The 16,122-nt window shown below is 42.2% G+C and overlaps 1 protein-coding gene across 1 annotated transcript in view; it reads left to right on the top strand.

Annotated features, from left to right (window-relative positions):
* Window positions 1-16,122, top strand: part of LOC144691869 (uncharacterized) — a 147,349-nt gene that overhangs the window by 78,677 nt on the left and 52,550 nt on the right. The window contains exons 9-14 of the mRNA XM_078560445.1: window positions 362-488; window positions 3,215-3,250; window positions 5,817-5,965; window positions 7,897-8,023; window positions 11,800-11,942; window positions 12,030-12,156. Of these exons, the coding sequence (XP_078416571.1) occupies window positions 362-488; window positions 3,215-3,250; window positions 5,817-5,965; window positions 7,897-8,023; window positions 11,800-11,942; window positions 12,030-12,156 (709 nt within the window). The remainder of the gene's footprint in view (window positions 1-361; window positions 489-3,214; window positions 3,251-5,816; window positions 5,966-7,896; window positions 8,024-11,799; window positions 11,943-12,029; window positions 12,157-16,122) is intronic.

Raw genomic sequence — 16,122 nt, 5'->3', positions numbered from 1 at the left:
ATCTGCTTGTTTCAACCAAGTTAAATATTAATTGGGCTGGAATTTCAATTTAAACATGCTAGTTGGAATTCCATTACTAGAATTTAAAGGGCTGATATTTTATTGGTATTCTAATTTCTGAGCAATATTAGAAGCTTCTGACCTGTGGTGTACAACATAGTTTAAGCTAGTGACCATTGATGACTATGATACAGCACTGTGCTGCATTTGCTTTTTTGTATTTATTCCATCCATTAGTATAGAATAATAAATTATCTACTACAGTATTATTATTAAAGATAATAATCAATAATATCTAAGTATGAAAAGCCTTTCACTAATCACCAATTAACCTTGTTCAATATATTTGTTCTTTTACTAGTTGGCTTGCTTATTATCAGGCAAATTTTAGTGGCCGATATACTCTGCTCGAAACTGATAACAGCCCAGTTCCACTAACAGCCGAAATAAAGTCAGACAATATCAAATCATTACGGCCTCTGGAAATGGTAAGGAAATAACTCAGGTTTCATTCAGATATAAGCTTAGAGATGATTTTTAAGAAATGTATTTAATCTATTTCAGCTCAGCTTAGTTGTCGGTGTTCTCACCTTTGGATCAGAATGTGTTGGTTTGAACCTGGATCAGTTGTTTGAGCTCATAATCTAAGCTGTCAATCTAGAGCAGTATTAAGGGAGTGCTTCTCTGTCAGAGGTGCAATTCTTTGAAAACTAAATTAAACGGAGCCACTGACTGTCCTGACGATTAAATGGACATTCAAGGCCCCTTGAGATAATTTGAAGATGAGTTCAGCTCTGAGTGTTAAAAATATCAACACTCCCAAAAAGCAAGCTAATTTATCATTCACCCCACATCTGCTTGAGGGATGAATGTAGGATGGCTGTGACATTTGCGCACATAACAACAATCATTGTCCTTCAACATAATTCATCGTGTAAAGGTGGAATATCAATCAGAGTTTTTTTATTAAGCATAAGCTGTGGTTATGTTAATTGTGGTACACAGATATAGGGAGTATGTCAGTTTAGATTCAGATGTTTCTGTTCATGAAAGTCAGAAAGGGTATTCGGTATGATATCTTGAGAAATATGCTAATTTGAGAAATTCCCTGGCTACTATTTTAACTAAGGCATTAACGTGACTGTAACAAAAATCACAGAACACAATTTCATTCCCAAAGAATGCTGTTTCCAATTAAATATAAATGGAGGAATATGGTAAAAGAACAGTTGATTAAAATTGTATATGGTATGTTAAACGTGTGCTATTGCTAGAGATGTGGCATTGAAATTTATTTCAAGAAATAAAGATGAGCCTTTGAAAAATTATCTTGGAAGAGTAATGTAGTAACAAATTCAGTCAGGAGGAGACCATCGGTCCATCTATCTCACCTCTTCACAATATTTGTTTAGCACATTTCTAATAGCACTATATCCTGTAACATGTAAAATAACATTGGTAGCTAACAGTGTATCACAATACTATTGTACCCTAATTACTTTGGAACTAGATTGTTCTGCAGTATAATGAAAAAGAGTATACGTATGCCATTGCATGCTTGAAAAGTTAATAAATCATGAAGACCGGATGGGATGCATCCAAGGATGCTGAGAATAGTGAGGGTGAAAATTACAGAGGTGCTGGCCATAATCTTCCAATTTGCTTTAGATACAAGTTGGTGCCAGAGGGCTGGAGAATTACAAATGTTACAACCTTGTTCAAAAAAAGGTGTAAGGGCAAACCCAGCACACCAATCAGTTTAACCTCAGTGGTGGGAAATCCTTCACAAATGATAATCCTGAACAAAATTAACAGTCATTTGAACAAGTGTGGTTTGGTTGAAGCAAAAGGCAAACCATGCTTAATTAACTTGATGCCACTTTTTATTGAGGTAACAGAGAGGGTTGAAGAGGGTAATACGGTTGATAAAGTGTATATGGACTTCCAAAAGGCATTTGATAAAGTGCCCCATAACAGGTTTGTCAGCAAAATTAAAGCCATGGAATAAAATAGAAAGTTGTAGTACGGATACGAGGACGGCTGAGTGACAGGGAATGGAGAATAGTGGTGAATAATTGTTTTGTGGGCTGGAGAAAGGTATATAGCAGAGTATAGTGACAAGGTACTAGGACCACAGTTTTTTTATCTATAATAATGACTTAGACTTGGGTGTGCGGCACAATTCAAAATTTGCAGATGACACACAACTTGGAAGTATTGTGAATTGTGAGGAGGATAGTGATAGACTTCAAGAGGACCTGGATAGGGTGGTGAATGGGTGGGCATGTGGCAATGAAATTTAGAATGAAATTTAATGCAAAAAAGTGTGAAGAGATAAATTTTGGTAGGAAGAATAAGGAGAGCCAATAGAAACTAAAGGTACAATGCGAAGAGGGGTCCAGGAACAGTAAGACCTGGGGGTATATGTGCACAAATCTTTGAAAGTGACAGGGTAGGTTGAGAAAGTGGTTAAAAGGGGACACAGGACCCTGGGCTTTATAAATAGAAGCATAGAGTACAAAAGCAAGAAAGTTAAGAAAAACCTATATAAAACACTGGTTCAGGCTCAATTGAAGTATTTTGTCCATTTTGAGGCATAGTACTTTGGCAAAAATGTGAAGGCTTTAGAGAGGGTGGAGAAAAGATTAACGAGAATGGTTCCAGGGATGCGGGTCTTCAGTTCCATGGATAGATTGGAGAAACTGGGATTGCTCTCCTCAGAGGAGAAGGTTGAAAGGAGATTTGATAAAAGTTGTTCAAAATCATGAGAGGTCTAGATGGAGTAGATAAAGAGAAATTGTTCCCATTGGCAGAAGGACAGGGAACCACAGATTTAAGGTGATTGGCAAAAAAAACAAAAATGGCATAAGAGAGAACTTTTTTACATAACAAATAATTAGGATCTGGAATGCATTGCCTAAGTATCATGGAGGCAGATTTAATCATAGTTTTCAAAAGGGATTTGGATAAACACCTGAAGAGAATGTGTTTGCAGGGCTACAGGGCAAGGGTGGGGGAGTGGACCTAGTTAACTTGCTGTTGCAGAGAGCCAGCACAGAATTGGCGGGCCGAGTGGTGGTTTTCTGTAACCATTCTATGCTTCCATGATCCTATGGCAAAAGGCTGTTCTGCTTATTCATGCTGCCTAAGTATAAACAGCTTTTATTCCATTTAAATTAATAAAATACGATTACTTTTCCTGATTTTTGTTTAGGGTGGACTAAAAGTAGAAAGACCTATGGCTCCTCAGGTATGTATCGATTCATTAATTTCAAAACAGAGAATAACAGTAACAAGATGTTTGGTTTGACAAGTTGTTGACATTTGTTGACACTGAACAGAAACAAATTACTCCAGAAATCAATTTTCAAATGTTTAGTTCTTTCCGACACATCTTTTAACGTGGTGGGTTATTTCAGCCTTAGCAAATGTCTGTTGCTAAATTAGCTTTGTAAAATCAAATAATTCTCAGGTGCTTTGCAAGTCACTGCTGATTTAGAAACATCAAGCACCTGAAAATGAAGCCTGCCCTATTCCTTTTCATACAAGCATTAGTGCAGCAAACACCACTCAGAGCTCAATATGAGCTCGATTTATTTATATTAAGTTGCAACTCCTGGAATTGAATGTGGTTGACAGAAACTCGAACTGACTGTACCTGAGGTTCACTCTATTTACCAGTATAATTACACAGCAGTAATAATGCCCTTCAGAACCCATGGAAAATGATCATTAAAGTGAATCTAGAGCTCTACGTCTAGTCAAACCTTGTCAACAACAAAAATGTCTGGGTTCAAAATGGGATTTAGAACAAATATAAAGAAATACTTTTTTAAAGCACAGTTAACAGTTGGAAAGTACGTCTACATAGGGTAATGCAAGCAAAAGCCTTGGAGCCATTAAAAAAGCAGCTGGCTGATGTGATAAGGTTCCAGATGGAAGAGGTTTTTCTCATCTACATTTTCTTCTGGTTTTAATAACAATGTCCACAGAAATCAATTAAGCCAAAAAAATAAATGGGCAGAATCATCTGGTCCCGTTGGTGGTGGGCGTCATGGCAGGCGTCATGGCGGGTGTCATGGCGGGCGTCATGGCGGGCGTCATGGCAAGGGTCATGGCGGGTGTCATGGCGGGCGTCATGACGGGCGTCATGGCAAGGGTCATGGCGGCGTTCATGGCGGGCGTCATGGCGAGCGTCATGACGGATGTCATGGCAGGCGTCATGGCAGGCGCATGGCGGGCGTCATGGCAAGGGTCATGGCGGGGGTCATGGCGGGCGTCATGACTGGCGTCATGGCAGGGGTCATGGCGGGCGTCATGGCGGGCGTGAGCAGACAATTTGGTGAGAAAGCCAAAAATCGGTTTTATGCCGTCATGAAACCAGTTTGCAATCGTCCGCTCCACCCGTCAATGGCGGACCGAATTTCCCGCCGTCACACATCAGAAACCTAATTTCAATACTTTACCGTCTCATTATAAGCTCTGCCCGCCGCAATCAATCCCCCATGCTGGATCATCCGGGCACGTCAGCATGATTGCTCGCCGATGAGTTTCACAACTGTACATAAGCGACATGCACCTGACAAGCTGCACTTCATTCGGGACTTTGAGGTTTGTTTGCCTACCTTGCTTCAATCAGCACTCATGGTCATCAGCACCAGGCTTCACAGGCAGCACCACATCACTTTTAGGGGGGCTCACAGGCAGGTCTCTGCCTACCAGACCTGCCTTAAAGTGGGAGTGGTTTTACAATGGCTGCAGGGCTAGGGCTTGCTTGGGAAGAGGGAGAAGTGGCCTCAGGCAAGGGAAGAGGCTGCAGGGCGAGGGCTGCACTGGGGAAGGGGGGTATCCCAGGGTGTGTGTGAGAGAGCGAGAGCATGTTTATCTGTGCAAGTGGCGTCAAGATAGTGCAAGCTGAGGAGGCAGTCCCCATAGGAGATGAGGCCGGATTGAGATGTGAGGGTGTGTGTGAGAATGGGTGGTGATGTTTTTTGAGTTGGCAGTGAGTGAGATGCCAATGAATGTGTGATGGCCTTGTGAGTGTGTGAGTTTAGAGTGATGAAGTGATTGCCTTACTCTGGCGGCACAGATGTGATCATTCATCCTCTTTCTGCACTGGATGGCCAACCTCTTCTGTGCAGCACTGGCACTGACCACCACTGCCATCGTCTCCCAAGCCGGAGTGGTGAGATTGCTGGACCTCCGGCAGCCAGAACGGGGGTGGAGGATATCACAGCATGCCTCCAAAAGGTATTCCAGTGACGAGTCACTGAACTCTTTTTGGCTTTCAGGGCCATGTCTCCACTGGAGCAGTCCTGGGCTGCAAGCATTGAGAACTGTGTGCGCGGCTACAGTTTAGATATGGCGCCCGAAGTGAGGAAACGGTGAGGTAACAGCATGGAGGGCGATTCAGAGGCCACCCGCCAGCGAGACAGCGTGTTTCCTGTGGCTGCATAATTAATGAGGTGGGAAGCAGATGATTTGGCATAAAAACCCACCATTGCGGCCAGTGGGTAAAATGCTGTTTTTCATGCCCACTACCACACTTGGTGCAAATCTGGGATGATTCCGCCTAATAGGTTCTACCGTTCTTTCTTATCCAATTGACTAATATTTTTGCTAGGTACTCAATCTCTAAAGGGCAGTGGTATTTATTGTGTTCTGGTTAGATTTACAGTGTAATTTCATTGCAGAGTTTTTAGAAGATGACATTCATCAGATTCCTTCAATTTTGAGAATTTGAACTTTTTGTAAAACAATTTACCAACCAAACACTGGTCTTAACTCTATCTGACAAATATTGCTTCTTACTTTAGGTTATAGTATTTGAAAAAACGTTCTTTAACGGACGCGTCAAGGAACTTTGTGAAGATGCATCAGATTTGAAGAATCTTTGGGAGGATGTTACTGACCTAAACATTAACGGTTTTAGAGGAGTAGGCTCAGTACGAGTAATTGGTGGATTGTGAGTATTGTCAGATTGTTACAAAACAATTTTAATGGAAAACTGCGGTATTTTGATACAGGGTAGACCATTTAGGACTGAGATGAGGAGAAATTTCTTCATCCAGAGAGTAGTGAACCTGTGGAATTCGCGACCACAGAAGGTAGTTGAGGCCAAAACATTGTATGTTTTCAAGAAGGAGTTAGATTTTGCTCTTGGGGTGAAAGGGATCAAAGGATATGGGAAGAAAGCGGGAGCAGGCTATTGAGTTGGATAAAAACAAAAACAAAAATACCTGGAAAAACTCAGCAGGTCTGACAGCATCTGCAGAGAGGAACACAGTTAACGTTTCGAGTCCGTATGAATTGAAGATTCATACGGACTCGAAACGTTAACTGTGTTCCTCTCCGCAGATGCTGTCAGACCTGCTGAGTTTTTCCAGGTATTTTTGTTTTTGTTTTGGATTTCCAGCATCCGCAGTTTTTTGCTTTTATCTATTGAGTTGGATGATCAGCCATGATCATGATGAATGGCGAAGCAGGCTCGAAGGGCCAAGTGGCCTACCTGCTCCTAGTTTATATGTTTCTATGTTTCTATGATATATATATGTGTATATATATATTTGTATAAAAAGTATACACAGATATGCATGTGTGTTATATTTAATGATATATTTTAAACTGAATAACTGTGAAATACTGTCGTGAACTTTGATTGATTTCAAGTTTTTTTCTGCTTGTTAATATTTTTGAAGTGATTTTGTTTGTATGAGTAGGACCAATGGCAGCATTAATGGCTCAGAAGAGGTATTGAGTTTGACACATGTAAATGTCTCAAATGATCATAAACTTGATATAATAAAAAGCACTTAATCCACAGATGATAATTTAGCTCTTTAACACTGTTGAAGTCAATAACTCAACCTGCCTACATCTATTATTGTTACTATCAGCCCTTAATAATTAAAAGCAAATGTTCAAAATTCAGTTGAGATATTATAAAACTAGATGTTACATTTAATCATAGCCCAAAGGTAAGAATGAATACTTTGTAAATCCCTTCTGTCAACAGATTAGCAGAGAACCTGAGCAAGTTGATGTATGTTGACAAAGCTTAATTCTATCAACAACTAGCACTTCATGTTAAACAGCCTGTAGCTCCTAAGAGTATGGAATTGGGAGATGGTAGAATTTTATTTCCTTTTGAATAGTTTTAGATTGTGTAATTAATAAAAGCAAAGACACAATGATAAATGGCTGCACATGTTTACTGCATGTTTTACAATGCTACTAATTCCATTGTCACAGGACAAAACGATATCGTCAGTGTGCTTTAATACAATGTATACATTGTGAACAATTAACATAAGGCTTTCATAATATTTTGTTAGTTTATCTTTTAAGTGTTCCAGGCATTTCCCATTATAATAATCAAATAGTGATCTAATTCGGTTACATAAACACATCTATTGTATATTAGTAAGTATTATTATATATTATACAACTATTTCTGACAGTAAAGTGCAATATTTTGAGGAAAAGCAGGGTGTACTTTGTGCTCTGTGGGTAAATTAAAGAATATTCTATAACTAAATTGAGAATGTTTATATTAACATTTTTTTGTACACTGATCGAGGAATATTCCCTCTGGCTCTATAGGACAATTTTCACTTTTGACACAGATGTAAGTCTGGCAGTAATGAATGGGCCATCCACTATACAACTCACCGCAGCTTCCTTTCCGACTTTAGTAAAAAGAAAACTAAGCAGGTATATAACAGATGGCTCATCTGCAACTGCCAGTTTTACAGCTGTGCTGAGAGTGAAAATATATCTGTAATGTATTAGAGAGCTATTTATGTTTTAAAAAAGTAAAACATCAAAGATTATTTATTTTCTGCTGACAATATTGTTTTGATCAATATTGTAAATGAATTCTTCTTTGTCATTCAGATGGGTTTGTTATGAAAAAGAATGTTACAGAGGACACCAGTACCTCCTGGAAGAAGGAGAGTATGAGGATTGGCAGGCATGGGGTGGATTTAACAGCACGGTACAATCCATGCGATATATTCAGGCTGTGAGTTACTATTTGTATTAGATTGTTTGACTGAGTGATATGGATACCAATGTTTTCCCTTCTTTAGGAAACCATTCCCATCCCGACAGCATATCTCATCCATGAGTTGGGAGAAAAGGCCATCTGAGCTATACCCTGGCTCCTCCATAGACATTGGTATTTTGCAATGCTCGGTCAATCAGGATAGTATTGTCAGCTTTTGCTCGTCTTTAAGATAAATGCTGTACGAATGGACGCAGCTCCATTTGACTCAGTGCGTTAAATGACAATATGAATTGGGAATCCTGTCACGGAAGGGATCCTGGGATTTGTTCCAACATTTATGGGGTTACACTTTCCAGCAATTTCTAAAAATATATTTTGAAAGAGGGCATTCTATAATGGAGATGTGACATTTGTCTCCAGATCTCTTAATATATACCGCAGCTAATTCAAGAGGGCTAGTAATCACTAAAAAAGGGTGTAAGACCACACAAAGCCCACTAATGCGCATCTCTTTTATGATCCATTAAGATTTATTCTGCTAGAGTCTACTAAAATTATGCAAAGCAGTTGGCTGTTGGTGATCAAAGTTAAACGCCAAGTTACAGCTTTACTCAAAAATGCAATTGTGAGAAACTGTTGCCTGTTATTACAGCTGATGAGCTTTTAAGATATATAGTAATTTCTTATGGACATTCTAAAGAAATCATAATTAGACATGAAACATACAACTTCTGAATGGCATGGATGTTAATGAGATATTTCAAAACTTCTGGCCAAATGAAACAATAGTTAATTATTAGCAATGTATCTGGGGGTTTGTGTTTGCTATTCCAAATAGCAAAGGGCACAGATGTGAAGCTTTATATTAATGATATCATTGGTTCATTAGATGATACCAAGGTGTGTTAGGGCATTTTTAAAAAAATCTATTGACATTAAAACCACAAATTTATCCTAAAGCGCCCACCAAGAACGGGCATGTTTGGCCTGGATGCCCATTCCTACCTGATTTTCTGCTCCATGACTTCAAACCAGCTGATAATACAAAGGGAGTGAAATTCAGTTGTCAGACCTGAATGTATCCCATTCTAGCCAGGCTCATTAGGTTAAGACCAGGGGTTAAGTTTGATGACACTCTAACACTGAGAAATAAGTAACATTTTAGGATGGAATTGGATTTTACTTGAAAATTAATGGTCATACTATGGGTTAAGTTGATATAATGTAACCGACATCACAATAAAACTGTGCATTTGAACTCTGTGCACAGAATAAGCACCTGCTAAAGGGTCAGGCATGTTTTACCAAGGACTGACATTAGTCCCTGCTGGACAACTTACATTTATATAGCATCTTTAATGCAATGAGACGTCCCACAGCACTTCACAGGAGCCTTATAAAATAAAGTATAGCACCAAGCTACATAAGGAGATATTAGGTCAGATGGACCAAAAGTTTGGTCAAAGAGGTAGATTTTAAGGAGTGTCTTAAAGAAGGTACAGAGGTGGAGAGAAGTAGGGAGTGAATTTCAGAGCTTGAGGCCTAGGCAATAAAAGGCACAGCCACCAACTGTGGAATGGTTATAATTGGGAATGCACAAGAGGCCAGAGTTAGAGGAGCACAGATATCTCGGAGGGTTGTGCGATGGCAGAAGATTACAGAGATAAGGAGGGCCAATGAGGTTGAGAATTTTTAAAGTCAAGACAAATGCAGTACAAATAAGAAAATACAATATCTTATAAACCAAAATCTGCACCTTTTATACATGGTGTGTATGGAAGAGCAAGTTGATTTTATGGACATGCATTCCTGGCAATCGCTTGTTTGGCAAAAGCAGATTGGGAAATCATGCGTGCACTTGAACTGCCCGCCACCCATCTCAGAGGCTGCAGCCAGTGGCATTTTAAACCTGTGCAAATTGACATTCTTTTAAAACGCAATCCTTCTACATAGCTCATTCCCAAATTCTTTCCCAAAGTATAACAAGTGCTTTATCACATCTCTTGGAAACATCTAAAGCACATACATCACGAAGACTGAATTACAGTTTGTAATTTCTGTAGCCATACGAGAAGCACATTTGTGCTTAGTAATGTCCTACAATCAATCTAATGAGATGAATAACTAGCTAACCAATCTCTGGTGAAGCTGACTGAGTAAGCAATATTAGCTGGAACATCAAAAGAACTCCCCGTTCTTCTCCAATTAGAATCAAAGGAATCTTTAACACCCATCTGAAACATTAGTTTAACATGGTGCTTCCAAAACTATTTTCCAACATGATCCCATTTAATACTTGAAAATTAACGTGAGCCCAGACACCAGCAAAAACAAAACAGCAATAAAGCTGCATAGTAACATTCAGAACATAATTATTAAAGTTTCATATTTTAGATCAATGTACAAATGTGGGCAGGATTTCCCATTCGTCAGGCGGGTGCAGCGGGTGGGCCCGGGAGCGGCTGGGGAACGGTGGCCAACAGTAATTGGCCCCCGACCACAAATTCACACCGGCTGGCCAGCCAGCGTGACAGGCGCACTTAAACGCTCAGTGCTGCCAGGGTGGGGGCAGGAGGAGGGCGAACACAGAAGTCTGTGCATGCGTGGGGGAGCGCACGTTGACAGCTCCCTGAGGGCAAAGAGCTGCCTCAGGGAGCGGAAGAATTGGACATAAACAAGAAAGATTTTTAGAAATGATATAAACATGTCCCCACATGTGACTCAGTCACATGAATGGGGAGATGTTTAAACTGATGTTCAGACATTTTTATAACATTTTTATTTCCCGTTGGAAACCTCATCCAGCCGATGGAATCAAACGGTTGAACGGGCAGTGAAAACTACAGATTAATTACTTGATTAAGGGCCTTAATAGGCCTCTTAATTGTCGGCGGGCAGGCTGCCAACTCTCACACGCGCCGTCCAACTGAAATATCGCGAGAAATAAAAACCCCAACCATTTCCCTGGGTTAGGGTGCAGGATGAGCTCCTGATAGGCTACTTCTTGATGTTAGGTATCCTATCAGTGCCTAGGAAAATATTCTGGTGTTAATGCTATAGGACCAAAAGAGGCAAATGGGCATTGGGAGAGGTAGAAAAGACCCACAGATTGTGAAATTGACACCCTAATTGGACATTGAGGGTTTTGATAGGGGATCTATTTACAGCATCATCTAGCAGAGGGCTTGAGGAAGAAAACTGGATGGTTAGCTGTTTAGCAGGAATGGGGTCAAAGAAGGAGGAGACGGGTCAAATGGATGAGATGAGTTGAGAGAGGGCATGAGAGGAAAGAAGGGAGAAATTATACTGGTTCAGGATTACGGCAGGGGCAAAGCTGGGGAGAGGATTGGCTTGGTGGGCCAAAGGAAAGGGGAAAGCAGAGGAGGGTGAATGAATGGCCTCAACCTTAGCAGCTAAAGGGGAGGCCGCCCTCCTTCCCGCCCTTTAAACATTTCAGTTTAAAACTCATCCTTCGCGCTCCCACCCTGCTGCCCACATCAAACATTTTATGGTGTGGGCAGCATATTATCAGGGTCAGTAGGCTTGATAACAAGCCAAATTGACCCTTAATTGCTCATTTAAATATGGCGGGTGGGCTGCCAATTTTGGGGGTGAGCTTGGGGGTAGGCAGGAAGGTGGTGGGGTGGGCGCTCACCCTATTTTATATGCCCCCCCCCCCCCCCCCCACCATTGTGGGAAATGCACCCACTGGGGGCACATAAAATGCAGCCCTTTGTATGGAATATGTTTCCTATTACTAGTGATAACATTTTAACTATCTTATTCACCAGGATTATATGAAACCTGAAATCACCTTATTTGAGGAAGCAGACTTAAAGAAAGGCAATAACATTTTTGTTATTCATGCCATTCCAAATTTGGAAAGCATAGGATATGGAACAGTGACTCGGTCAATTGAAGTAAAAAATGGAGCGTAAGTATATTTACGGTTTGTCTAGAATTAGATATTGTAAGTGCTATTTTACGATGAACTAATCCTCATAATGTATCTCTGTATTAGGTGGGTAGCGTATCGTCAAGAACATTACTCTGGAGAGCAGTATATTCTAGAAAAAGGAGTGTACAGAAACTATCAAGGTTGGGGAGGAGACGATAGCTCAATCATGTCAATACGCCCAATACAACTGGTAAGTTATTTTGCTTTTAGTAAAAGAGTGTAAGCTTGATATGTACCTAGTCAAGATAAAGTGCAGACTGTATTTGATTAATTGAAGTAAACTCTTCAAGAACATTGTCATGCCTATAAACAAAGGGAATGCAGTAAATGATGTAACCTCTCAATTCTATACATATCAGGAAAGATGGAAAACATTGGTGCTCCTTTCTCTGGAAAAGAGAAGACTGTGTGAGGACCTGATGGAGGTCTTTAAGATTATGAAAGGGATTGTTAATGCAGATATAGAAAAGATGTTTCCACTTGCAGGTGAGGCCAGAACTAGGTGCTTAAAAATATGAGATAGTCACAAACAAATCCAATACAAATTCAGGAGAAACTTCATTACCAGAAAGTGGTTAGAATGTGATACTCACTACCACAAGGAATTGGTGAGCCAAATAGTATTGATGCATTTGTGGAGCAGCTATATAATTACATAAGGGAGATAGAAATAGAAGGATCTATTGATGGGTTAGATCAAGAAAAGTGGGCAATAAATACAGGCATGGACCTGTTGGGCCAAATGGCCTGTTTCAGTATTAAGTAAATTAAATGTTATGTACCGACATTCAAAAGCATTCAATAAAGCTGCCACACAAAGACAGCAAAGGTTAAGGTCTAAGGGATCAACGGTTAAGTGCCAACATAGGTAAAAGATGGGTGAAGAGCGGAAAGCAGACAACTGGGTAAACATATTAATGGATACAGGAAAATAATCCATGCAAATGAATGTTAATCGTTTCGGAACACACAATGCTTGTTCTGCTATTATCACATTCTGCTTTCTTACCTTTATGCCACTATCAGCACCTTTTTTTAGCCCTTACCATTACCCTTTAGTTCATGACATCTTTATTAATCTCTCCTTTGTCCCCACTTATCACTGGACTTCTATCCAGCTTCACCTGCTCCACTCCCCTTAAACAGTATAAATTTCATCATATTTCCACTTCTCTTCAGCCTTGAATAAGGGTCATACGGACTCAAAACGTTAACTCTGTTTCGCTCTCCACAGATGCTGCTAGATCTGCTGAGCTTTTCCAGCATTTTCTGTTTTTGTTTCAGATTTCCAGCATCTGCAGTATTTTGCTTTTATAATTAAGTTAATAGTTTTGGGTCCATCCCGGACAATTTCTGGGGTGTAGTAGCATGGGTCACTCTCATGGACAGCCCAAGTGTCTTATGGTCAGGAGTATGCCTGAACTGCCCTTGTTTAAATGTTTTGGTGCAGCTAGGTAGACATCCAAATTCCACAGGGGTGGTGGTAGAGAGAGAGAGAGAGAGAGCCTTACGTCTTCTCAAGATGTGCTTCTGCTGCTTGGACCGTTCAGGGGGCGCACTGCAATACCCCCCAGAGCGGGTGTCACTGATCATGGTTACAAACCGCGCTCTCCACAACCTGGCACTGGCAAAGGGGGACCCACTGGAGGAAGAGGATGTTGATGCAGCTGCACAGGCCACAGAGGATGAATCCAGTAGTGTGTCAGAAGAGGAGCATGGTGAGGAGAACGCTGAGGTCATGGAGCCAGACCTCAGTAACCTTCAGGGAGACAGGGATACTAGGGATGCCATGATCCAATGATTCGTCAGCTAGGCTGCCAAATAAGAACTACCACCTCATGCCAGGGCTGCCGCCTCCATTATGGATCACAGAAATAACCCTTTCTTTGGCCCTCAAGATACACTCAGTGCCTGTGTAATAAAGGTTCGAGCCACCCACGTCCAGCATTACGTACTGGCCTACCCTGCACCTACAAAATAAATGAAGCATACTCAGGCCAATAACACAAAAGCAAATTTAATTTTATGTTGGAACTCACATAGTCTTGAACAGAAAAAAACTGGTTTTGGTAGTCACACCATTAAAAAAAGAAAAACAAAATGGGGAACAAATGATCACCCATGACCAGCACCTCACAGGGCACATCTGAGTCATGGCCGTCCAGCCACAAGGCAGTCAGTCCAAGCAGCCAGGGCTCAGCTCCTTGGTCAGCTCCAGCGTGACTGACAGTTGGCACTCAGACTCTAGCACCCCTGAGATCCACAGGGGGACGGCCACACCTTAACACATCTGCACACTGACCCACGCCAACACGGTACTCACCCTTCCTGAGCGTAGCAGGTCACTGAACCACTTCTGGCATTGCACCCATGTGCGCTGCACCACGTCGTGGCTGCTCACCCAGGATGCCACCTCCTCCACCGCCCTCTTGGTGAGGTGCGGTGATCTCCTCCTCCCATCTCTGGGGACAAGGGTGTCCCTCCTAGCAGCCACCTCCTCCAGGAGGGCAGAAAGGCATTTGTTGGAAAAACGGGGGGCCGAGTGCCTACCCGACCTGCCCTCCCGCCTGGCGTTTGCTGACACACTGGACTCCATCCTTACAGCGTTCTTCCCTGGCAGCCTTTCTGGGGCTGTCTGGGCCGTTTTTAAACAGACCACGTGGTCACCATTGGACCCGGTGGCCGACAGGCCCTCGCCCCCGCTCGCCCCTACCTGGCCTGTGACGAGTCGCGTTTCACACTGGGTGGGCCTGAAGTGTGAAATCGCAGTCAGGCCCCAATCGCGGGCGGCAGTCGGATTTCTGACCACCCCCGCCCACCCCCACCGAGCCCGCCCCATTGAGGGCAAAATTCTGCCCATAAAAATAAATACTTAGTTCTAATATAAAGGATCTCTAATTCAACCATTGACAATTCAGTATTGACCATGTCTCTAAACCAAACTACAGATTCTCTCTTCTGCTTTACTTCATAGGGTGGAATGTTACAGCCCCTCCCACCGGCAGGGTTTTCCAGTCCCACTGAAGGCAATGGACCTTTGAACAGCTCGCCGTGGCCGGGCCGTAAAATTCCACCCATAGTTTCCATTGCCTGAAATCACGTTAGCATTCCTGATCCAAAAGCAAAAGACTGCAAATTTTTAAAATCTGAAATAACAGTTAATGCTGGAAATATTCAGCTGGTCTGGCAGCATCCGTGGAGAGAGAAACAGAGTTAAAGGGTGGGATTTTCCAGCCCCGACACCAGCAGGCATCGTCAAGGGATAGACGGAAAAATTTGGAGAGCCGTTAAAAGTCAACGGCTCTCCAAAGTTTCCCGACCCACCTGTGATGATGCCCAAAAATCCTGCCCAGAGTTTCAGGTTGTGACCTCCTCTAATAAAATACTTTCTGATCAAATACTTTTACTTCAGAATGTAGCACGCAGGGCCAGAATTTTTAGCTCGGCGGGTGGGCATGCGCCTGACCTGACCGAGCGTGAAATGACGCGCGATGACGTCGGCCGAGCGTGTCAACGTCAACGCGAGTTGCGCGCTAGTTCGGTCAGCGGGTGTGCGCCGGAGCCAGCAGCGCGGTCACTGACAATTGAAAGGCCTGTTAAGGCCATTAAGTTATCAACTGAGTTTAATTTTTCACTGCCCGTTCAACCTAATAGTTGACAGGTAGGTGAAAAGGCCAAGCGGCCTTTGCATTTTTTTTGGAAACCTCATCCACGAGTGGGATACGGTTTCCAAAAGCAAATAAAATAAAACAAAAACTTTATTTTTTAATTAAAAACATGACCCTGCTCATGTGACAGAGTCACATGAGGGGAACATGTTTCATTACAATTTTCTGCTCTTTATTTTTTTTTGAAAATTCTTCACCTCCCTGAGGCAGCTCCATGGAGATTATTCTGCACTCTGCCGTGCGCATGCGCAAAGTTCACGCTGGGCCTGCTCGCACTCCCGCACCACACCCCCCGGCCCTCACAGGCAGAGCTGAGCGCTGCAGCTCGCGTATCATGCTGAGCGAGCGTTAATTGGCCGGCCTGCGTAAAATCGCGGAGCGTTGCCGATCGTGGGCGGCCGTCGGCTTCCTGACTGCCTCCGCTGACCCCCCACGCCAAGGGCAAAATTCTGCCCATGGAATCAATGCATATGCTAATGGGGGACCAG

The sequence above is a fragment of the Cetorhinus maximus genome, chromosome 16 (genome assembly GCF_964194155.1).
Source record: "Cetorhinus maximus chromosome 16, sCetMax3.hap1.1, whole genome shotgun sequence".
Lineage (NCBI taxonomy): Eukaryota > Metazoa > Chordata > Chondrichthyes > Lamniformes > Cetorhinidae > Cetorhinus > Cetorhinus maximus.
The sequence above is the reverse complement of the archived record's forward strand: the minus strand, read 5'-3'. Positions and strand labels throughout refer to the sequence as shown.